General features: G+C 39.7%; 1 protein-coding gene across 1 annotated transcript in view; it reads right to left on the bottom strand.

Moving 5' to 3' along the window:
* Positions 1 to 22,501, bottom strand: part of LOC103624735 (phosphatidylinositol 4-phosphate 3-kinase C2 domain-containing subunit gamma-like) — a gene marked incomplete at its 3' end in the record, with an annotated part of 85,933 nt that overhangs the window by 59,256 nt on the left and 4,176 nt on the right. Inside the window, exons 3-7 of the mRNA XM_017726199.1 lie at positions 20,715 to 21,442; positions 15,929 to 16,011; positions 11,951 to 12,108; positions 9,922 to 10,033; positions 3,491 to 3,593 (exon numbers count right to left, since the gene is read on the bottom strand). Of these exons, the coding sequence (XP_017581688.1) occupies positions 3,491 to 3,593; positions 9,922 to 10,033; positions 11,951 to 12,108; positions 15,929 to 16,011; positions 20,715 to 21,359 (1,101 nt within the window). The remainder of the gene's footprint in view (positions 1 to 3,490; positions 3,594 to 9,921; positions 10,034 to 11,950; positions 12,109 to 15,928; positions 16,012 to 20,714; positions 21,443 to 22,501) is intronic.

The following is a 22,501-nucleotide window of genomic DNA, read 5'->3' as shown; positions in this document are numbered from 1 at the left end:
CGGCTCCAGGGCCCTGCACTGCCCTTTCCCAGCAGGGTCCCACGGCCTCACATGAGATGACCCCACTGAGAGAAGGTGAGCGCCCGGCTGGCCCTGCTGCTCCTCTGGAACCACAAAACGGCACCGAATGACTTCGGCTTCTCAGCATCCCCTCTTCTACTGCACCCAATAAACTGCATGGTTCTTTCCAGGATGTGTGTTTCATGACCAAAGAATGTTCCTAAAGTCCACAAGGCCTCAGTGGGATTCATTCCAGAGCACTAAAGGAGCTAGCAGATCTTACGGCTGGATCCCCTCAGTCCTCTACCAAAGGCCTTGGCAGTCTGAGGAGGTCCCAGCTGACTGGAAGCTAGTCAATATCATCCCAATTTTCAGGAAGGGCACAAGAAAATGGAACGGGATGCAATGAAATGGGATGCAATGGAATGGGATGCAACAGAGGGGAGAGAGTTTAGTTTAGCTGGTGGGGACCTACAATTTTCATGTAGTCCAACTACCGCATGTCTTGAGGGCTGACCAGGAATGAAAAGCCCATTATGAAGGACAGTGTTCAAATGCCTCTTCCTAAGGGACTGATAGACATGAGGCATCAGCCACCTTTCTGGGAACACATTTCTGGTGTTTGACCACCCAGCCTGTAAAGAATCACATATGTGTGATTGATAGGATCCAAAGGGGATTTGATGGACTACAGCAACAGGTGGGTGTACGTGAATCATTTAGTATCTTGATTACATATGGTTGATTATTATATACAAGACCTGTCAAGATATTCATGTTTCTATTACATTATTTAAACTAAAAACTCAGTAGAGACTTCTATAATGAAATATAACCCACATTTCAAAATTTCAAAGGATCATTTAGATCAGAGGTGAAATTCTCTCCAAGAGCACATTATTTCACAAAAATAAACAGTAGCTGTATATGTGCATAAGTGTCTGAGATAGCTGAAGAATCTTAAAAATCCCAAAGTTTCTGCCTATTTTGGTTTTTAAAAGCGTAACTTTTGCAGCTTTTTATACAAATTCTGAGGGAAGGGAATTTTTTTTCCATAACTCTAAGTCTGTGACTTTCCAATGCATTTTTCCAATGCCACATGTTTTAGGTAACAGCACCAACAAAATTAACTGTGAGCTCAGTGTAGACTACATCAGATCCTTGAATCGAGTGACTCGAGCAGGTTTCAGTACACCTAAAGAAATGTATAGAACCAGGTCCAGAGTGGAAGAAGCACTGCAGCTTTCAAGGCACTGCATCTGTCTTCTCCGTTAGGTTTTTTCTGCTCCTGATAGACTCCTGCCTGTGAGCAGGACCTCTCCATCCTGTACCAGTGCCCTGCCCTGGAGCTGGGGGAAAACTCTGTGTCTGTGACTTATTCCACCTCAAGGGCTGCTCGTGCTCTTTGCTATTATTAGTAACATGAAGTAACTTCATGGCCTGAAGCTTTCAGAGCCGTGTCTGTCACTGTAAAGGGGTGATCAATAATTCACTTGAGGAGACTTTAAAATGTCACCTTTCCTGCTTAAACCCTATTGTAGGATCCACAAATTCTTTGAGATGCTGAATGTTTTCTAATGGCCTAAACACTGCTAATTTGTCTTCCAAACTTGTTAGTTACCTGCCTGGAAGTCATTATTGTTTATTGTAATTGTGCTAGTTGGTAATTATAACCATTTCCAAAACCTGAAGCATGAGGGATGATCTGTGTCTGCTCCTGACCTCCACAGTGCACTGGAGGATGTTAAACCTTGCTTAAACAGGTCAAACTGCAACAGAGTTGAAGGAGACTTTGAACATATTAATAGAAATACAGCATTTTACAGTAGCAAAATTTCGAGGACTTAAATACAGGAAAAGGCTCCCTTCTATTTGGAGAACTACACAATCCCTCTAGAAAGTCACAAATATTTAAATAATGGCAAAGTCTCCACCTTCTCATCATGATGGGCCACTGACTTCTCTCGTCTGTGATTATGCTCACAATGTTATAACTCATTATGTCTGGCAAAACATTAACACTAATATATATGAAAATAAAAAAAGTTTCTGAACTCTCAGGAAATATCACTTCTTTAGCTCAAAAGTTCTTTTCTGGAAGCCAGTGAGGCTCTTCTTACAAACCTGTAATTATTTGCTGCCTCTCCACTACAAAGATTAATGCTTTCCTGAGATGATCAGAATGTGGGGACACCTGAAACTCTGAAAAAAATGGATTTCTTGGATAGGCAGAGCATTCCCTGAAATTTCAAGGACTGCTAAGGCTGATAAATCTCATGTCTCAAAAAACCAAAATCTAATTAAAGGTCACCCACTAGCTGAAAGAACTGTGATTCCATGTAAAGCCCCTGGCCAAATTTCTTGCTTGTAACTGCTCAGCTGAAGAAAATTTCCTGCTCTGAATACTTCATAACAGAATTCCAGCTTCCCACAAAAGGAAAGAAAGCAAGTATTCACCTTAATTTTTTTTTCTTTTACAAAGGAATTGTGAACATTTAGTTATTAGCCAAAGTTCAAAAGCTGTCTGGTAGAAAAAAAAATAAGAGTTGCTCATTACTTATAAATATCCACTTATATTGGTTATTAAACATAAACTTGCACGTACAACCAGATATTTTTAACTATGAAACCTGAATTCAGCAGTGTTATGTATGGTAAGCAAAAGTCATGAAGGCAGCCTCCAGATGCCTTTGCTGTAGAGTTGGGCTTCCTTGGCACAGAAACAACCTTTGAAGGTTCCTAAGAGACTCCTAAATGTATCACAGTTTTGAAGATCTGTAGTAGTAGATGCTGACCTAGAGAAGGTAAATGACTTTTTAAATCGATAAACTGGTTAAAATGTTAAATAGCTACATCTATCTGTATCTAAATATTTGATATTTATTTATTTGTTTGTTTGTTTATACGACCTCATTGTCGTCCTTTTTTAATGGTCCAGGTAAGATGCTGTAGAGAACTTGATGTTTCACTTGTGTTTTCTTTCAGACAAAACAGATACGGAAAGAAAGCTCCTACCCTTTTTTGCTAGACATCTGTCATCTGACCCATACACTGGCAGACTCAGGCTAATATCAGAAAGCAGGTATTTGGTACTGTCTGTGAACAGACAATACACTGCCAGTGAACACTGCCCAGAACAGAGCTTCTGCTGCAAACTTTGGGCTGGAAGCAAATCAAAAGTACGGATTCTCTGATGACTTGAAATAAAACAGGATTAAATTCTGACAAAACCGATTTTTTTCTGGAGGAGTAACCCTTGGTCTTTTTCAGTAGTTTGTTCTCTACAGTTACTTACTAGATGCAAGTGCAGGAGCAAAGCACAAATGCTCCCCAGGACATTCCAGCTGCAGCACAGCAATAATGTATGCATCCTCAGGAAAGCAAATAATCTCTCTTTGATTATTACTGCAGGTTGCTATGTAAACGGATTGATGGAATTTCTTTCCTTCAGGGATGCTGCAGGAAAGAGGAAGAACAAAAGGCTACTTACTGTTCGAGCCAAACCTGGCTTCAAATTCCCAGCGTGGTGTAGTCGAAGCTGAATGCAGGTGGTTGCCTTGCGAAGACTCTCATGGCTTCCCAAAGTACAATTGCTGCAGTTTGGGGGGAAAAACCAAATAAATGGTTATCTCTGCTTGCCAATTCCTTCTTTTCTCCTTGCTGCCTCTCCTAAAAGCACCAGTAGACTCAATTCTAAGTGCAAAGAAAAAGACTGAATAATACAAAACCAGCTCTTGGCACCCACTTCTGTGGAAATTGATGGGGTTGTTTCTGGCATGTTTCCCAGTAAAACAAATCTCAATTGCTCAGTTGTATCATTGACCATTAAGTTGTGACAGAACAACGAGGACACAGAGAAAGAATATCCTTAACCAACTGCACGTGGCTCCCAAACCTTGAGATTATTTATGCATATTCTTCAAACCCAAGCTATTGCTGTATCCTGGCTATGAATGCACCACTGCAGAATGACTTGTAGTGTCTGATACCCAACTCAAAAATCAAATATTAGCTGTAGGTTTGAAAATCACATACATCAAGACAGGTGACCCTTGATTCTCAAAGAAGTCAAGGTTCTCACCCTGTGCAGCTCACACAGAGGTGGTAAAAGCAGAGTTCATCTTTTTCTTTCTCAAATATTATGCCAGCTAAGATCAGACTCACTCAGCTGGAGTGGTTCCTACAAACTAGGCTGCTGGTCAAGGATGATCCAACAGCCCACAGCAGGGGAATTCCTTAATTTTATTTGCCTTTTTCCATTTACCACTCTAGGCAACTTTGTCTAAATTATAACACAGCCTTGGTTTGTCACTCTTGACATTACTTGGAGCAAAAATAATTTCATTTTTCCCCCCTTCACATCTTGTTTTAAACAGGTGAAATAATTCAAAAATTATTCCAGAGTTGAGGCAAACATCTTTTTACATTTGAAAAATTCCTTTGGGATTAATGGATAGGAAAAACAACGATTTTTACAAAGGTAAATTCATCACCAAAACAAGTTAGTATGCATCATCAGTTACAACTTTGGTCTGTGTTCAATTAGATTCAGGAGGCTTTGTGGAGCCTTCAGCCACAGAAGCACAAAAAGGGATATTCCATATTTATACAGTTTTACAGCATGGCCAAGTTCTTTCAGAACTCCCTGGGCCATGAAGGAAAGATGGGTTTTTTTTTTTTGGTTCGTCAAGGGTCATGGAAAAACTCAGAATTTAAATGTAAACTGTATTTCTACCTAAAATGGTTTTTGATGGAATGTCTGAACAAAAATGGATGGATTTAGTTGAAAAAACCCAACAAACAAACCAAAACAAAACCAAAATGCTCACCTCTGAATAAATCATGGAAAGCGTGACTTAGATGAGACTCATCTCACATGGCAGCAGAAGTCTTCAGCATAAATGTATGGATAATCTTAAATGTAACTGCCATTCAGCACAATTACAGGGAATTTATACATCTTGTAAATGTCCTGCACCCACACTATGTTGCAACTAAGTAAAACACAGACTTTCCATTGAGGTTACAAAAGCTGTAAATGTGTATCTAGGATTCTTTTTTTTTAAATAAACATATTAAACATCACAAGGGACAAACTCATTTCCATCTGACAAAAATACCTAAAGCAAGGATCACCTCTGATGGCACCTCCATAAATTTGCAAAATTTCTTGATTTCAAGAGCATAAAGTACAGATGTAGGAATGGCAGAAGTGAACACCAACACAGTGAAATACCTGTACTGGTGAAAAGCATATCACTGTTATAGCTAAACCCTTCTCAAATCCCTTTTCAAAGCAAAAGCCCAAATGGCCAATTCCCAGTTCCTGGGACTGTACCAACGCAACTCTTCTGTTGCTCCTCAGCTCATCTCTGTGTTCTGCCTGCCCATGGCTTTCCTGAAAGTTCTTCCTCTCCTCATGTCACTTAACCATGTCTGCCTCATGACTGTAATGATGAACTGCACCATGATCTTTATATCCTTTGGCTGAGGAATACATTTAGTGCAGTGCAAGCTGCAGATGGTGCTCCGGGTGGAGGGAAAGGGCAGCAGTCCAGGCAAGAGGCCATGAACTGGCACAGACTCTTTTCACAACAAAGGGAGTGTGGCTGTCAGAGAGCCCCCTAACTGGTCAGACTGGGAAGTTTCCTTAACATTTTAGAACTGCCTCAACATCTGTTTTTTATTTTATGCCTCACCATGTTTCCTGCTCTTTTCATTCTGCCTCACCTTCAGCCTATGGACAGGCATGGTAACAAGAATATTACAGAGACGCATCCGCGAGTCCTGAGTCACCTTTTCCTGATTCCTCCAGGATACAGATTCCTACTTCAATGCCAGTGACAGGAATTGGTACAGCTAGACCAGTACAGAGGAGCTATACCCTCCTATGAAGTAACAATCTTGGGCCACAGATAGACAAAAACTTTTTCCAAGTGTAGTTTTTCCACGCCACCATGCTTCCAGGCAAAACAAGCTACACCAAGAGAAACTTAATTTTGTTACTATAACTGCTTTTACATTAGTGGTTTGTGTTAACTTCTGCTGTGCCAAGCAGATACTATCCATCAGCAAAGCCTTTATTGACATAGCAATGCTGCCTGAAATATTGCAAGCACAAGTGGCCATGCCTTCATGAATGGATTTAATTTGCACAAATACGAAGAGAAGAGTTTTGACAGCTATTGTTACACAAGAGACTAGACAAAATGGATTAATGCCTCAACAAAATAATGTGGAAACCTGGTCTAGATGAAAAGTGAGCTACAAGAAATAGAAGTGTAGCTTTGCCACAGATTGACAAACTGTACCCCAGGCAGATTTGCTACCATACCAGGACTACTAAGACAAAAGTAATATATGCCCTTTGGAGAATAACATGATTATTAGTAACTCGTTTATAGCACTCTGAGCCCTGTAAAGGGAACAAAAATGAAAGTGTCCCAGCCTTGTTAATTCAACAGTTTTCTCCTTTTTTTTTTGCTGAAATGATATGGAGACTGCAGCTCTGATGAGAATGCCATGAAGAGAAATGCAGTCTTTGTCTTTAGGAGACATGGTAATGACTGGTCCAAGTGACTTGCCTGTGGTCTCACAAAATATCTAAATATAAGAAAGGGAAAATCCCTGTCTCTTGAGACTCCCTCACTGCTTGCTTCCCCACAGCAAGGTTTTCTGATATGGTATAAGCTCCAAATCCTAATGCAGTTCAATCAGACTATTTTTTTAAGTAACTCAGCTAAGCAGCATCTCTGAATGAGAAACTTAATCTGCAGTGACAAGAGAAAATTAAGTTTATTTTTCACAAAGAACATATTCATCCAAAGGTGCTTGCTTCTTACGATTTCAATCTGCACGATTATGTCTCTGTCAGTCTATAATTAATAGCTTAAACTTCACTTTGCGTGAAAACCAATTTTTATTTAGGTTTCAATTCCCAGAGAAGAGAATTAGTAAGGCAAAAAAAATGTCATCAATAAGGTCACAGGCAAGCATGTTAGAAGAAAAGATAAGCATTTAGATTTTTCAATTCCATTCCCCTGCTCACTGTGGTGGCTGAACTGCAAAGCAATAGGGAAGCTGTCTAAATTATACCATGTAAGAGCATGGATGGAACTTTAAATACTCAGATGCCTTAGAATAAAATAGAAAATAGTTTAGAAATAAAGATTATAAGTATTCTTGTACTACATGGTTTTGCTGAGCTACATTACTGCAACCTATTGCTAGCACACACACCAATAAAATAATAAAGAAATTTTTTTTAAAAGTCCATTTCTTATATACACTTACGTGTTTTGTTTTATTAGGCATTTCAAGATGCCCTGAGATTGTGGCCTGAGATTGTGGCAATGGAGGATTGATTCATTCCTGACACATGCGAAGGGTTGGTTTTGGCTGGCTGCTGGCATTAAGAGCCAGGAGTTCTTTGACCCAAGCTGTTTAAGCACAATTTAATTTACTTTTATGTAACATTTTTCAAGAAAGGCATCATAAAATCATATTTAGGGGTATCCATTTTAAATCTAAGGAAAGATAGGAAAGAGCAAGACTTAAAGGTGGATCTAGAAGGTTTGTTTGATGGGATGGAAAAGAAAGCCTGCAGGTTGCAGCAAGGCCAGGTTTCCCATGGTACACACAGTGAACTTAAAGACCAGAAACCGAATGAGACTCCAAATCAGAATTCCACAGATGGCTCTATTAATTCCAGGCTGACCTGCAGTCTATATGCTATCTTCTGATATTTTTAAAATTTGGGTATTTGAAATCTGATCTTCTACTTATGGGTCAGGCAGGATGTGAGCCCAAGGATCTCTGTGGAGGCAGGGAATAATGGATGAGGAAATCTGCTGCTGCTGAGCGTAATGGTCATTACCACAGAGGTATTTTTTTTCCTGTCTCATTCAAAGCCAAATGGATTCTAGAAATCATCAAGTCTTTCAGGTGCTTCTGTAGGAGGTGGGGTGAAATGCTCATTAATACAATCCAATATAACAGTAAATGAAAGCTTTTGACAAATCTTGACAAAGCTGTCTGCTTCACTAAACCACTCTGGTCTGAGGACAACTCATCAAATCACCATTTGGGCTTCACTTTAGCTTTTTTCTGGATTTCAGTACAGCAGGAGCAGTAGAGTATTTATTCCCTTTGCTGTCTCAGAACTTGGGGAACTTCTACTGGAATTCATCCGTGAACAGACTCCAAAAACTTTTCTGGGGAAGAACTGTGCACAAGTGCATCAAATCACTCCGTTAGCAACACTGGGAGGAAACCAATTTGCACTTAAAGATAGCCCACACATAGGAAAAATTTCACCCTGAGGCAACTCCTCAGGCCATGTTAAACTACCCAAGGAACCCTAAGGGTCTGGGGTTTCAAATTTAAGGGCTCTGTTGAAGAGGCAGAAGAAGGGGAGCTGACTTTAACAGCACAATATAGAATTACAAGCTGCTGAAGTTAGAAGAGCAGCTCAATGCTTTATGTATGACAGTGAAGGAGCAAAGTAAGAAAGCTGAGAACATTATTGACCTTGTTTCACTGCTAATGAGACCTGCAGAGGTTCTGCCAGTGCAGGAATTTAAAGAGTCTGCTATTGATGAATTCTCCCCACCAATGAAAACACAACTCTTTAGTGCATACTGCACTGAACTCACCCCCAATACAATGGTTCATTATCTCCTTTTTTTAGCAATTCCTTTGAAATCAGAAGAGCATCTTGAAAAAAAAAATCATTAAAAAAATCCCTGTCCTTCTTGCATAACTAACAGACCTGGCTCTCTGCTTGGTGCTTCTGGTGTTCTAATGATTAACACAGCACTCTGCTGTTCCAGCTCCTGCTTTACCAAGATTGGAACCAGAGAAGAGTGGGCTTAGAAATGTTGAAGAGGCAATCTTGGCATCTTTCATTGCCAAATGTAATTCACCATAAACATCTGAACACTTGACCTGTGTGCCTGTGTAAGGGTAGAAGTGCTCAAGCTGGATGCAGAACAAAGCTACTTTACACAGTGTGACACTTCCTCTCACAGCTACGTTACTTTCATTAACCCAACTGACTTTCTCTAGGCTACTTCAGGTAATTTTTACACTCTACTGTAAATACGACTGCTTCTAAAATCTTCCCTTTCAATTATAGTCATATACTATTTTATCTAACACTTTTTGCACTTCTAAGAGATGAGCTGTGATTCCCAGAGTGACAGCCTAATGTGGTGCCACAGAACACTGCCAACTCCCCCCCTTCTGCTGAAAGCCAGTGTCCACACAGCCCGGCTGACAAGTGCCTGCACTTCAGCTGCTTCAGCACGGAATCTGCTCACTTCTGCTGACACCTGAATTTCAGCTGCCAGAGGGCAAAAAGCAACTAGCTGAGTCCAGTAGTGCTTTCAACCACCACAAGACTTTACCTGGATTAATGTGAATCAGAGCATTTACTTCCCTACTTGTAAACTACATGCATTTAGAAAGACCTGCTTGTATGCATAATGTGTTTTTCTTTAACTTGCATTCGGCACCCCAGTGCTGACTTCATTTGCTTTGCTACTACTGCAACTGGATATGAAGAAAAATCACCTGTTGTGCAGCTGCGTAGTACTGTTTCTCCTCTCTTTGGTGATTTCCCTCTTTGAGGATTTGCTTGTAACACCCCTATGAGATAGTGGAGGTAGCAGCAGCCTTGCATTACAGGTGAGAAAGACCAGAAGGACAACAGAGTCAAACAAACAATTAAAGGCTGCACAAAGCTTCCATAAAAGAGCCAGCACTTGAATCCTTGCACTGGAGCACACCGTCCTCTCCCCAGAACACGAGCACCACGTGTTTTAGGAGTTTCAGAAGCTACACATGAAGTGTTTGGAACCTGATACCCTGCCTCTCCCTGTGGCTCTGTTGACACGGCTCGTGGCTTAGCGAGGTACTTACTTTTGTAAGAATTCATCAGACCCATAAACACTCAGAAGGAATTCCTCCTGGGCTGGGTATTGATTTGTGTGACGGAGGATCTCCACAATTAAGTCGTGAGCGATACAGCCAGCTGTAAATAAAGATAGCAAGGAAAATTAATAGTAGCTTGCTAGAGAATTCCAGGCTACATACTCGGGCAAAGAAAATAAGGGTTTTTTTCCTGTAATTCCTAACAACTGCTGCAGACTAGCTCCATCAAGAGGAATTAGGTCAATACACACTTGATTTTACTTTTTTTTTTTAAATTTTGCTTCAAATATCCTACATGACATGGAATCTATGTCCATTTAGAGGAAATTAGCAATTTGTTGGGCAGCTGGAATGAAGAAGAGATGAGCAATATTCCCAGGAGGAAAGGAACAGACAAATGGCAATTTTTTTTCTTTTACATTTTCCTGATGAACATTTTGGTACATTTCCAAGGATGCAAAAGTTGACTCTGTAGCCACTTATGACATGAAAAGGCTCCAGAATATTACTTGATATTGTTTCTGCTGTATACACCCTTTTAGCCACAACAAAGAAGTAAATTAATATGCTAATGTTTTTTATATATGCAATATATTATATTTATATATTATATTTATATAATTATGCAATATATTATATTATTTAATACCTGTGTAGCCACATAATAATACAAAAACATACATAATCCCTTTCCATTAGGAAGTTCTATGTCAGTTTTCACAACCTGCTGTTCAGAAACACTTTAGCATTTTGAGAATTTTCTCCAGGTCCAGTTCAGCTCTTTAAGCCATTTTCCAACACTTGCCAATGCGTTTCCTCTCTGTCCATTTTAGAAGAATTGATCAAAAATGGAAAAGAATAGTTGCATGATCTAGAAGCACATCTGATAAATTTGGTCTTACGTTTAAGGGGATGGGAAGGCTTCAGAGAACAGCTGGCATTTCTAGGGGAGGGGGTTATGACAGAAACAAAGCTGAAATACAAGAGAAGGTTACCATAGCTTGTTTCTTGCTTTGGTTTGGTTTTTCCCAGGGAAAAACAAACACATGAATGGATTCAAAACCTCCTCCTGAAAATGCTCCTTTTCTCTGCAAAACTGTTTGGTTTTTTGTTTTTTTTTTTTCTCAAAAAGACACTTCAATTACACTTTTTTCTACTGCTTTTACCAGTTTTAAACATTTAACCTTCTGAGAACTCGCCATTTTAAGCAACTCAGGTTTGACATGTAACCTCTGGTGCTTGTTCGTTAAATTTATCCAGTCCAGAAAATGAAGAATGGCACAGAATCTTGAATTAAAATTGTAACATACACTTTCTTCAGGTCACTCATTGGAAAAAATCCAAAACTTGCTAGTATCACTCACTTGCACTCTGTAGACCCATTCTCCCTTCCTTACTCTGAAAAATGTTCTTGCCTAACTGAACAATACTTTTTATCAGATGGGGCAAAAAAGAGTACTCCCTTCCCCTACTTTAACCTTGCTGCTTGCCTGGTCTAATCAAGTTTAGGATAAATAATACTCAGCCTGTTACAGTCAAATCATTCCTTGAAAACTGAAGAAATTATTCATAAAAAAAGAGAAAAAGACAAAAAGAGACTATCACTTAGTGAAGCAGCACAGGAAGAGAGGGGGAAATAAGATTTATTTTATTTTTGCATATGTTGCAGAAATAAAAATTATTAGGGCTGGAATTAAAGATTCGCCCTTTAATCACAGATACAGGATGCACAGGAGCAGTGGCAGCTTCTCACAGTCTTTAATGATGGAATAATTTAGGCTGGGAAGAACCTTTTTCCCTGCAACGCTGGGTGCACACTGAATTCAGACCTCCTTGTTCAGGGTTTTGTCTTGTAAGAACTTAAAAATCTCCAAGCCTGGAGACTACACAAACTTCATGGGCAAACTTTTCCAGTTTTTAGTTATTCTCCTTTATTATTTCCACCTACTTGGAATTTCTCCTTTCATTTGATGACTTGTGTGCTTCCCCAGACCAGTATATAACCTCAGTCACTTACCATGCTGACAAAGAAGCAGAGGATGTGGTGAAAAATCTGTCCAAACGCTGATCCTGAATTTTGTTCCACCAAGGATATGCTCTGGGAACCTTGTTGCGATACTCCAGATTTTGCCAGTATTAGTCTTCAAATCAAAAGCTTTTTTTTTATTCCTGATTCTGAAAAGAACACGTGGAGAAACAATGTCTAAATAGGTGTGCATTTTTGGCCTCTTCTGAGAGCAAGACAAAAATTCCACAAGATACATATGATAATACACAGAGAGCTGTTAGGAATAAAGTTCTGTGGAGAGAAATGGTAGCAACTCAAACTCTGTTTTCATACATTAGTGAGGTACACATCAGCATACATAATTACATCTTTTACTTCTAGGGAAACCATCAGCAAAATCTTCATGAACTTGACAGAATCCCTGCTGAGCTTGACCTCAGTGAAACTAAAAGGAGTTTAAACAGAGCCTTTGGTGTACACTGAGTTCAGTAGAAATAATAGTGCTCAAATATGTACTTAAATAGCAGAGTTTTAATGCAGAACTAACCAAGAGCACACGCACACACAGCTGCAGCTAGTACATCTGGTAAAATGAATACAGGAACATGCTTCTTATGTGAAATCTTAAGGAGTGTCTATTTCCACAACTCTCTCAAATCCAATCTGAATTCCTCATTACTAAAGCCCTGGGTATTTATGTAAAAGTCTGTAGAGTGCAGTAACAGTTACAGTCATTGAGTCCCTCTGATATACTGTTAACTATAAAATATATTGCCCTTCCTCCTTCCAATTACCATAGACTTGCAGAAACTAACTCCTCCTGAGGTCCCATTTTCTAATGAACACTGGTCATTATGGTCTGTCATCTGGGACTAAACCTGCTTTTTAAGCAAATACACTCTGCAGCTGCAGGTAAGGGTACATAGTGTACTAACCAGATGAAGCTTTACATTTCACTAATTGACCTGAATATTTAGCAGCTAAACCCAAACATCCCGTTCTAAGCATCCTGCCTTCTCTTTTGTTTGTTAGTTCACACAGCATTTTGTAGGTCCTTGGTTGGGAGTGTTTTCTAATGTCTCTTGTAAGTGTATTTTGAACCCCAGCTCATTCACATAAAAGTCTTCACTTCTGTGTTACCTCCTGCCTCAGAGCTGCTGCACAAGTCTCTTAAACTACCATGTGAGCTACTCTTTTGTGCCATGCATTTCTGCAGCAAGATAAGGCACAGAAAAAAGCCTAGGCTTGCTAAATTAATAATCCAGTGAAGCAGCCCATTCCTTACCATGAAAAGCCAGGGGGTCCGGTGTTTCAGTGGGGTGGGAGGAAATGAGGCTTGACAAGAGTACCTCCAGTACAAGATAGATTTATACTCATGGTGAGAAACCTTTGTATGACAGAGGCTGTTTGGGTGACCTATGTAGCTGGTGTCAGTCTATTTCTTTGTGCACAAGGTACAGCTTTCCCCCTGCAACATGTTTCTGCAAGAAAGCCAAGGGCTGAATAAAACTGGAAACTTCGCTACCAGCATCAAATTACCCGGCTATGTACACACACAGGGCATGAATCACCTCCTCAACTTGCTGGCAGTCATTTCAAAACTAAGCAAACCTCATCTCCTTCCCTACCCACACACTGCTTATATTTTAGCAAAATATGGGGACACAAATTTGCTTTTCATGCTTTTCAGATAAAAAACCCATTCAGTTTCCAAAAGTGTTGATCATTTATGGCTATCTACTATTTTCATGTGATTAAAGGACTTCTGGCCTGAGCAGGTGGGCAAAACATTGCAAAACTTTGAAAGTCTGGGTCTTCCAAAGCATAACTGAAGTACTATACAAACATTGCACAAAGAAAATCTTGCGCTACCTTCTTTCTGTGCTGCAACAACTCAGCATGTTCGGAAAGTACTGACATTTAGAGGGATTTGCTATTTCACAGCATTTGACAACATGATGCGTTTCTCTGCAGTGCAAAGCACATCCTTGAAGACAGTGTGAGGTGGAGGAACTCTGCATTTTGCAGCACTGAACCCTAAGACTGTCAGCTTGCCATCTTCTGGTCTGAAACTCGCTTTAGGATGTGCTCTGAAGACACCCAGGGATGACTGTTCACTACAGCTCTGTTCAGAACTGTAGAAGTAACCTGAGAAAGGGCTTTTGGAGACTGATTTACAGTCATGCACAACCAAACGTTTCAATTATAGACTGCTACCTGTGCAAGTATTACCTAGAGAAAAACATGATGGGTTTCTAGTTGAGCTACGAGCCGGAGCTGCAAGAATGCATGATGCAGAGTCTGAATTATACATCCTGCCTCTGACATATGAAACTGCCAGCAACTGGGATTCATTGGGGACTGGGAGGATGCTCCTTTGGCAAGACTGAATATGTAAGTAATGTGAAAATTGATGACAGTTTTTGGTCTTTTGGTTGCTGTGACATTTTGTCCTAAAAATGTTTCTCTACTTATTTAATAGAAGAAAAGCAAAAGCTGTTCTTATTTTGGTTTTAAGAGTATTTGCTCATGACAAGTTCCTGTAAAACAAGAAAGGCTTATTAGTATTTATCTTTTTAGCCCTGTAAATAAACTCATCTATTCAAAAATCAGTATAAAGCTTTTCCTATAATTAGAATGTTTAGACATTAAAAAAATCTGAATAGCTGGGAGGAAAGCAGTCATGTGGAATGTGCCTTCATGCATCTCATGGTAGAAGAGTTGGGTTGGGGTTCAGCCTGATGAACTGTGGAAAAGGAAACTGAGACATGTGACTGAGTATGTTTTGAAGCTGACCATCCACCCCATTTAAATATATAATATACTCACTCTTACTTTCAGTGCAACATCAATCTGGATTTTTTGGTTGGTTGGTTTGTTTCTTTTTTTTTATTTTAAGAGAAGCAGCCTTGGCTGACCTTGAATAAAATCAATTCATTAAAGTCTAATAACAAAATCAGGATTCCATTTTCCAACTACTTTTCTGGGGGGAAAAACATGCATTTGTGCTAACAACCTGACAGTGTGATCAGTGCATGTCTACAAAAGAAAAAATCAATCTGCACAGATGGTCTAAATACTTGTAATTTTTTAGTGTTCTTGGATTTCTACACAATTTATTTTTCGGCAGAAGATTAAGAAAGTAAAAAATGTTCTATCCCATTAAGTCAGGCTATTAAGTGTAATGGTAAAATATAATTAAAGTGGGTTTTTTCACTTGCTAAGTCTCACTTTTCATCATGACAGTATGTGGCAAGTCTGTTCTTCAGTCAGTTCCTCCAACCCTTATTTTCCTGCTCAGAGTTACACAGGCACTAATATTGTCCAAGACAACGACAGAAAAAGGACGGAAAGTTTTGTGCACTATAAGCCATCAACAGCGAAGAGTTAAATGTACTTATCATTAATAAAGCAGAGAGTTAAAAGAAAGTATTTTTTTAATTAATGTTCCTTCGTGGCTTTTAATATTTAGAAGTGTTTTAATAATTAGAAGTGTTTCCTTATTTAAGTGGATACTGGAATTACAGCATTGTTCAGGACTGCAGAGTGTGGCTGTATGACCTCAGGTGGATGCCAGGTGCCCACCAAGCTGCTCCACCACTCCCTTCTGCATCAGTACAAGGGAAGGGGGAGAAAAGATGGGAAAAAACCCTACTGGGTCAAGATAAAGGCAGTTGAACAAAAGCAAAAGCAATGGCCGCACATGCAATTAAGGGAAGACAAAATATTCTCGACTTCCAACCAGCAGGCAGTGTCCAGCCTCTTTCCAGGAAGAAGGGCTTCAGACAAATGTCATAATGAATACTGCTCAGCAGTAGCCACCTGGTGCATTATCCACACCTTTCAAGCCGCCAATACACAGCCCAGCCCTATGAGGGGATAATTAACTCCATCCCAGTCAGCCTCAATACACAGGGATAACCAATCCAATTAATGTAAGTAAGTGAAATGTGATAGTTGGCTGAAAACAACTTTTTCATTACTTACTTCTCCACAGCGTTGCAAAAACCAACTGTGTTCTCATTACTTCCTTGATTTGCTTCAATCAGCTGGATAGACCAACGTGCAGCCTAAAAATACCAAAAAGACCCCAGAAGAAACAGGGCTGAGTTATTTAGATACCAGGAGCACAAGGACCATAATGCTAACCTTGAATTTTGTTCCATGAGAGCTTATCATTCCTTCCCTGACTTGATGGAGTTTCAAATAAACACAAATGGCCCCATTTAGACTGCACCCTCAATGCTTTCAGAAGTCACAAAGCATCAGCTACCCTGGGTAACAACTGTTTTTCCCCTCCATGCAGAACATCAGGAATTTCAGGAAAAGCTTTCACAATTCACTGGGTATCAAGGCACAGATAACTGCAAAGGCAGATACTTAGTTTACAAAAGGGAGAAGGACAAACTGCAGCTTTATGCTTCAGTGTGTTTTAATCCTTATTTTCTCTTTTTCTGCCCTGGCAGGAAGCTCAGCATCCCCTCAAACTCCATAAACCTGTCAGGTAAGTCCCTGATGCAGATAAGAGGGAGCCAGTGGACGCTACTGAACATGAAAAATCCCCACATACTTCCCATGAACTTGGGGAGCAGAGGTCTGAGCCACTACTTTGGGTCAAGCATCCCTTTGTCTGTTTGCCTTAAGTACTCTTCAGGCAGAACATTACCTCCAGAAAAGAACTTAATACTCTTACACCTGCAAGCCCTTTCTACTCTTTGTAGGTGGAGACATTACAAGGCTTAACTCTCTAAAAGCTTTTAAACCCCTTCAGCAAGAGAAGTGACATGTCACAGAAGAGGAAACTGAGATGTGGCAAAAGGTTTATTTTATAATTTGAATAATAATTTATATAAAAGTATGGAAACTTATAAAAAATAACTAATAAGCAGAACTTAAGGTTCTTTTTGGCTGGACAAGAAAGTGCAATATGCATTAAAAGATGCAGGGTGGGAAATTTTAGTTATAGTTTAGAAGATGGGATGATTATAAAAGATGATAGATCTGCTGGGAGCTGGCTGGTGGGGAAATCACAATGGCAGAACTGAAAGCTCAAAAGTCAGAAACCTTACGTCAGTACAATGAGACCCAAAACTGACGGTATATAGTATTCTCATTACCCACAACACCACACAAAGCATTAGGAGAGTGTTTATGAAATTTAAAGATGCTAAGGGGGAATCATCAGTAGAGGGGAAAATTGAAATTGTCTGGTAGGAAAAACAGTGGATAAACCTGAGGGTGTAAATAAGAGAGTAAAATTAAATTTAGCAATCAAAATCAGTGGTCCATCATTCCCTGGTTCTAAGAACTGCTGAAAAAGATCCTTCAAAATCCAGGGAAAATAGAACACCTCCACTGGTTCCTTGTTTCCATTTTGGTTAGGCACCTACCTTACAATTCACCTCATCAGACAGTAATAAGAACCTCTGGAGGACGTTCACTATTCAGAAATTATGAGTGATTTGGTAACAGCAACAGCCTCCCAAAATTACCTACTCATTACAAAAACCCCGAAAAACCAACCAAAGGCTCCTTTTCCACCTCCAGCTCTGTCCTTGCAGAGCAGGTACAGTGCCCTGGAAAAAGTACATGGAAAAAGAGCAGTAGCCAATAAATGAAAAGCTGAGAAAATTAATCCACGGGTAAGAAAAGATGAGGCTGGAACACAGCATTAAATGGGACTGAAGGTGTTACAAGAGCAAAACCACAACTGCAAACTAAGGAAGGCAAAACGGAGAATAATTGAGCAAGAAAAAAGGGACAAGTCTTGGAATGCATGATTTGCCACAAGGACGTGTGTATGAATCCTCAAATCCTCACACCTTGAAGAAGAATATGATTAAATAATTACTAAAGGAAAAGAGGAGCCTGACAGCCCAAAGCTGCAACCTGGATCTTCCCCTGCAGGACACAGGAGTAACATGGGAGCTCTCTGCTTTTTTGCATCTTTGCTGGCAGCATCTCTGAGTGATTCCTAATGGCAAACAGGAATCCTGTGCAGCCTAGTAATAGTCTGCACATCTGGAATATACCATTGCTAAGTCACTCAAATTCATTCTGGTGGCAGAGGTATATAAGGTAGATGAACAGCTCCAGCTCCATTGCTGAGTCATAGGGATGAGAGCTTTAGTTTGGCCATGTCCTCTTCTCACATGTCCAGAAACTTTACTTTCTTCTTCTTGCATATAAAGGTAAGATGTTAATTACATGATCACATTATTTTTCAGTAGTACTTGAGGCTCCATGCATTGCAAACATCTTAAAGAGAGCAGTAAATGAGACAGAACTGCATATGGAGAGAAGCAATGACAACAGGGATGAAGCAGCTGAATGCATCCCTTGATGACTGGAATCTTTTTTCATCCATAGACTTCTCACATTATGCTAATCAAGTCACCTAAACTATCCTTCCAAATATGAACACTAATAGTGTATTTCTCATTTTTGGAGCACCCAAAACAAAATCATGATGTTTGGTCTGATGATGGGACTTGGTTGAAGAGATGAGTCTTGTTAGTTACTCTGAAAACATCAGAATTCAAAAGTAGATTCTAAATATCATAGATGGAGTAGTTAAATATATTAGACACTTTCTAGGTTTTATTTTCAGTTTATTTTCAGTTTTCTTTCTAATATGGAAAAAAATAACATCTCCTTTCACTGGGATGTTATGAAGAGAGTTTCCTTTACTATTTCTATTTTTGAACATCTGACCTTTAATGACAAGGCCAGAAAAAATTAATGTTTTCTTTATTACACTGGGCATATTTTGGTTAGCACACATTAAATAAAGCTTAGGGCCATACAACTGCATCCAAGAGCTAAGGATCAGAATACCAGTGTGATTGCAGCAGTGTGAGTATTTCATCTTGCCCACCTATGGCCCACCTCAGCTCTAATCTTCATGTCTCAGCATCCTTTGTATTTCACTCTGAAGTCTTGGTTCTTCGTCTCCTACTACTTGGATGCATTATTTACTTGTTCTGGACCTCACAAATCCAACTTGTGCTCATTCTTTTGCTGCGGTGTTCCACTTTTCCAACCTTTCTGATTGTCTCACTCGGCATCAGGTCTGTCACCCCGCAGCACTTTCGGTCTTTTCCAAAACTCCCAGCCCAGCAGCAGTGAGTAACTGCTTTACAGCCTTTTTTTTGCACTTCCCTTTCTCGAGTTTCTCTCACTCTTATTTTCCCTTATCATCTCAAGGTTCAGCTGCCAGCCCCTTGCCTTGGCTCTCTTTCTATCCTGACATGGCTTTTTCTCCCTGAAGGAATTCCTGTGACCACACTGATTTTATGCTACAAATCAATTCACTCCTCTCTCCCATTTCTTCCTCTTTGAGCTAAACAGCTCAAATACTTCCCTGACTTAATCAAATCCTCCCACACACTCGATTGTAGTTGCCCTTGACTCACTGAGCTCTTCTCTTCCCTCCCCTATAATTCTCTCCTCCTCCGTCACAGAAGCGTTTCTGCCTGTTCTTAAACGCTTGCTTCCTCCAGCACCTCTTCTTCCCATCCCAGGATTTAATCTCCTCCTGCTCATTTGTATCCCACTATTTTCTGCTTTTCTCCTGAGAAGGCTTGTTCTTTTCATCATCATGTCAGCATGCTTTAGTTTTCCTATAATGAGTAAAAAGCAACAACAGCCTTTTGTCTCTTCACCTATTCTTCCCCTCCTCTTCTGTATTCATCACGGAAATTCTAAAATGAGGTGCACAGGATTAGTCTTAAGAGTTCTTGTCCTCAGATATATTTCCCCCTGCTGCCTTCCCATCTGTCTGGGCCTGCATATGTTTACTTTTATAGTTCTCCTTATTCAGAGACATAGAAACAAGTCAATCAAATGTCTCTTCTCCTTTGCTTTATGATACTGTGGTCACTGGGATTTAAAAGCAGCAGGTGAACCTAAACTGTCTTTTAATATTCATGGTGCAGAGGTATCCTGTAGGCTATTTCAGGATTCCTATAATGATTCAGAATGCTAACAAGGACTGGAGGAAAGGGAGGATTTATCATTTTCTTTTCCCTTCTCCATATCAGGATTTTGAAAGAAAGAAAATGAGGACAGATATAACATCACAGAGAATCATGGGAGTCCCATAAGACACAGTTATTAAAAATGGCAAAAGCACAAATAGAGCTATGAACACCTGATGAAGGAAGAAAAAAAGATAAAGGATTTGTTTCAGACCGACAGATAAAAGACAGAGTGTGTGTCATAGGATCCAGCTTCCACAGTTAGAGTAGATGTGTCTATTTTTAGAAAATAATTATGCACATGGAAGTACATGCAGAACATGGTGAAGGCAGGATGGGCTATGTTTCATCTCTCAGGATCAGGATATGTCAGACAGACTAGACACAGAGAAAATAATCTGGCTCAACAAAAAAAAAAAACCCCAACAAAACAGATTCAACATAATGTATTGTTATTTTGAATCTCAGGTTTCATATCAGACCATAAAGATTAGTCATCTTACCTTTCAAACACAACTTACTCTACATTTCTGTACTTATCCTTCTGTGGTAGTTTTATGGTTCAGTGAGCCATAAAATGAGCCTACTGGAGCATTCTAGACCATAATCTAGATTCTCTTCTGGTATAAAATGCTTTTGCTTCCCCTGAGGCATAAATGTTTTATTTTTCATAAGGTCTTTAAATTAAGTGCTTCTAATCCATGTTGCAACACTGTGAGTGAATACACAAAGTACAAGGACACAAACAAGAACAAAAAACTTTAAGTACTGCTAACATAAGAAAATGTAAATACCTCTCTGTCATGTCCAGAGCCCTGGGGCTGGGCAGGTCCTATGCTGCATCTTCTGGAGGTGTTGGTTAAAAAAGCTTCCCCATTTCCACCTTCTTCTCTCACTTTTTGTCCAAATGGATAATTGTCTAAGAAAACAGGACTGGGAGCATCCAGATTGTCAAAGCCTATCTGAAACCCCAGATTTATGTTGCCTGTTTCTATATTTGAAACTGAATTTACACTATTCCTTCCATGGAGTTCTCTCTCGAGATTGTAGGGGTGGGAATCCACCACAGAGAAGTTTCTGCAATCAGGTAGCAAAGAAGATCTGAAGCCAACCATGGGTGGCACGGTGCCTTGCTGCCAGTGAGAAACTGGATTTCCAGGGTAAAGTTCTCCATAAGCAACGAGAGGCTGACCATGAAGATGCTGGTCAGGCACAGTGCGATTGAAAAGGTCTGACGGGAAAAACATTTCTTTGTGGTGATGTGGATGAGATGAGCCATAAAAAAAAAATTCATTGCTGACTTCATCAACAATTCGATCGAATCCTAGAGGGATGTCTCCATCAGAACCAAAATGGTACATTGGGGAAGATGCCTGGTCCCCAGGCTGTCCTTCACAGAACTCACTGTGTGAGAAGGGCACCCTCCCAAAGTGTGCCATGGCTGATCACTTCAGTCCTTTTGGTCCTCAGGAAAGTCTCAGAGTTCCAAGGTCAAGAGAGCAATGTTTGGACCTGGAGCTACCTGAAATGAAGCACAGAATGGAAGTTAAACCCCAAAATATATAATGTAATGAAAGCACTACAGTGCTTTGGTCTTTTTTGCTTTAGAGCTTTCTCCAGAGAGTGGAAATATTTTCTTAAGGTGAAGTTAGATTATTCTTTTGTCTGATCCTTATTTCCAGACATATTATTATTACTATAGTTGTAATAATAATGCCAATAACAAATTACTACTATTATTATTATCCTCAACTCCTAAATAATAGCAACAAGATGCCTGCAACAACTGATCTAAATATTAAATACTAATTCTGACAAATATAAAAGAAAATCTCCATGCTTTTCCCCATAATTTATACACTTGCAAAGCACACAATTCAGGAATATAAATCCAGCAGTTAGGAAGGCTTTGTCTTAATGGTTGTCAATTTCATTCACATTTTCCTCTTTTTTGTGCTTCCAATTCCTTCATATTCTACCACTTTTTATCTTAGCGCAATCAGGTGAAGAAAGTTAAGTCAAAGAATACAGAAGACATGGACCTCCAATTAATATTCAAAACACTACACCCCAAAAGCTAGGATACAGCATATATATAGGGGGAAAAAATGATAAATAAATTAATTTCAGGGTTTTTCTGTTTTTTTGTTTTGCAAAAGAAATTTATCTTCGAAGCCTGAGGCTGGACTTGTTTTAGCAAATTAACAGGCAAGGGCATGAGCTTCTGCAGCTCCATCATTAATGTTGTTACTAGCAAACTTCCTGATCTGATTTTGGCATGTGCCAAGTACTCCTATGGTTCAGATGGGCAGCCTGCACTGGAAACTGCTGCCAGTAGGCATGAGGATGTATTTTTTAGGAAGGGAGTTTAGTTCTACAACCAAAGTCTATTCTGGGCCATTTGCCCTCAAGGCCTTGGCCTGTTTCATTTACTGACACAGATGTAGCCTAAAACCCACAAATGACACAGAACAGCAATACTACACACTGCACACAGTTGTGCTGGAGTACATTATCACCTAAAAGAAACAGAAACATCTGATTTAATAAGTCAATAAAAAAATGTATTCCCAAGCAGGAA

This window comes from Corvus brachyrhynchos, unplaced genomic scaffold (assembly GCF_000691975.1).
Source record: "Corvus brachyrhynchos isolate BGI_N302 unplaced genomic scaffold, ASM69197v1 scaffold191, whole genome shotgun sequence".
Classification (NCBI taxonomy): Eukaryota; Metazoa; Chordata; class Aves; order Passeriformes; family Corvidae; genus Corvus; species Corvus brachyrhynchos.
Note: the sequence above shows the minus strand (reverse complement) of the source record. Positions and strands in the feature narration are given on the sequence as shown.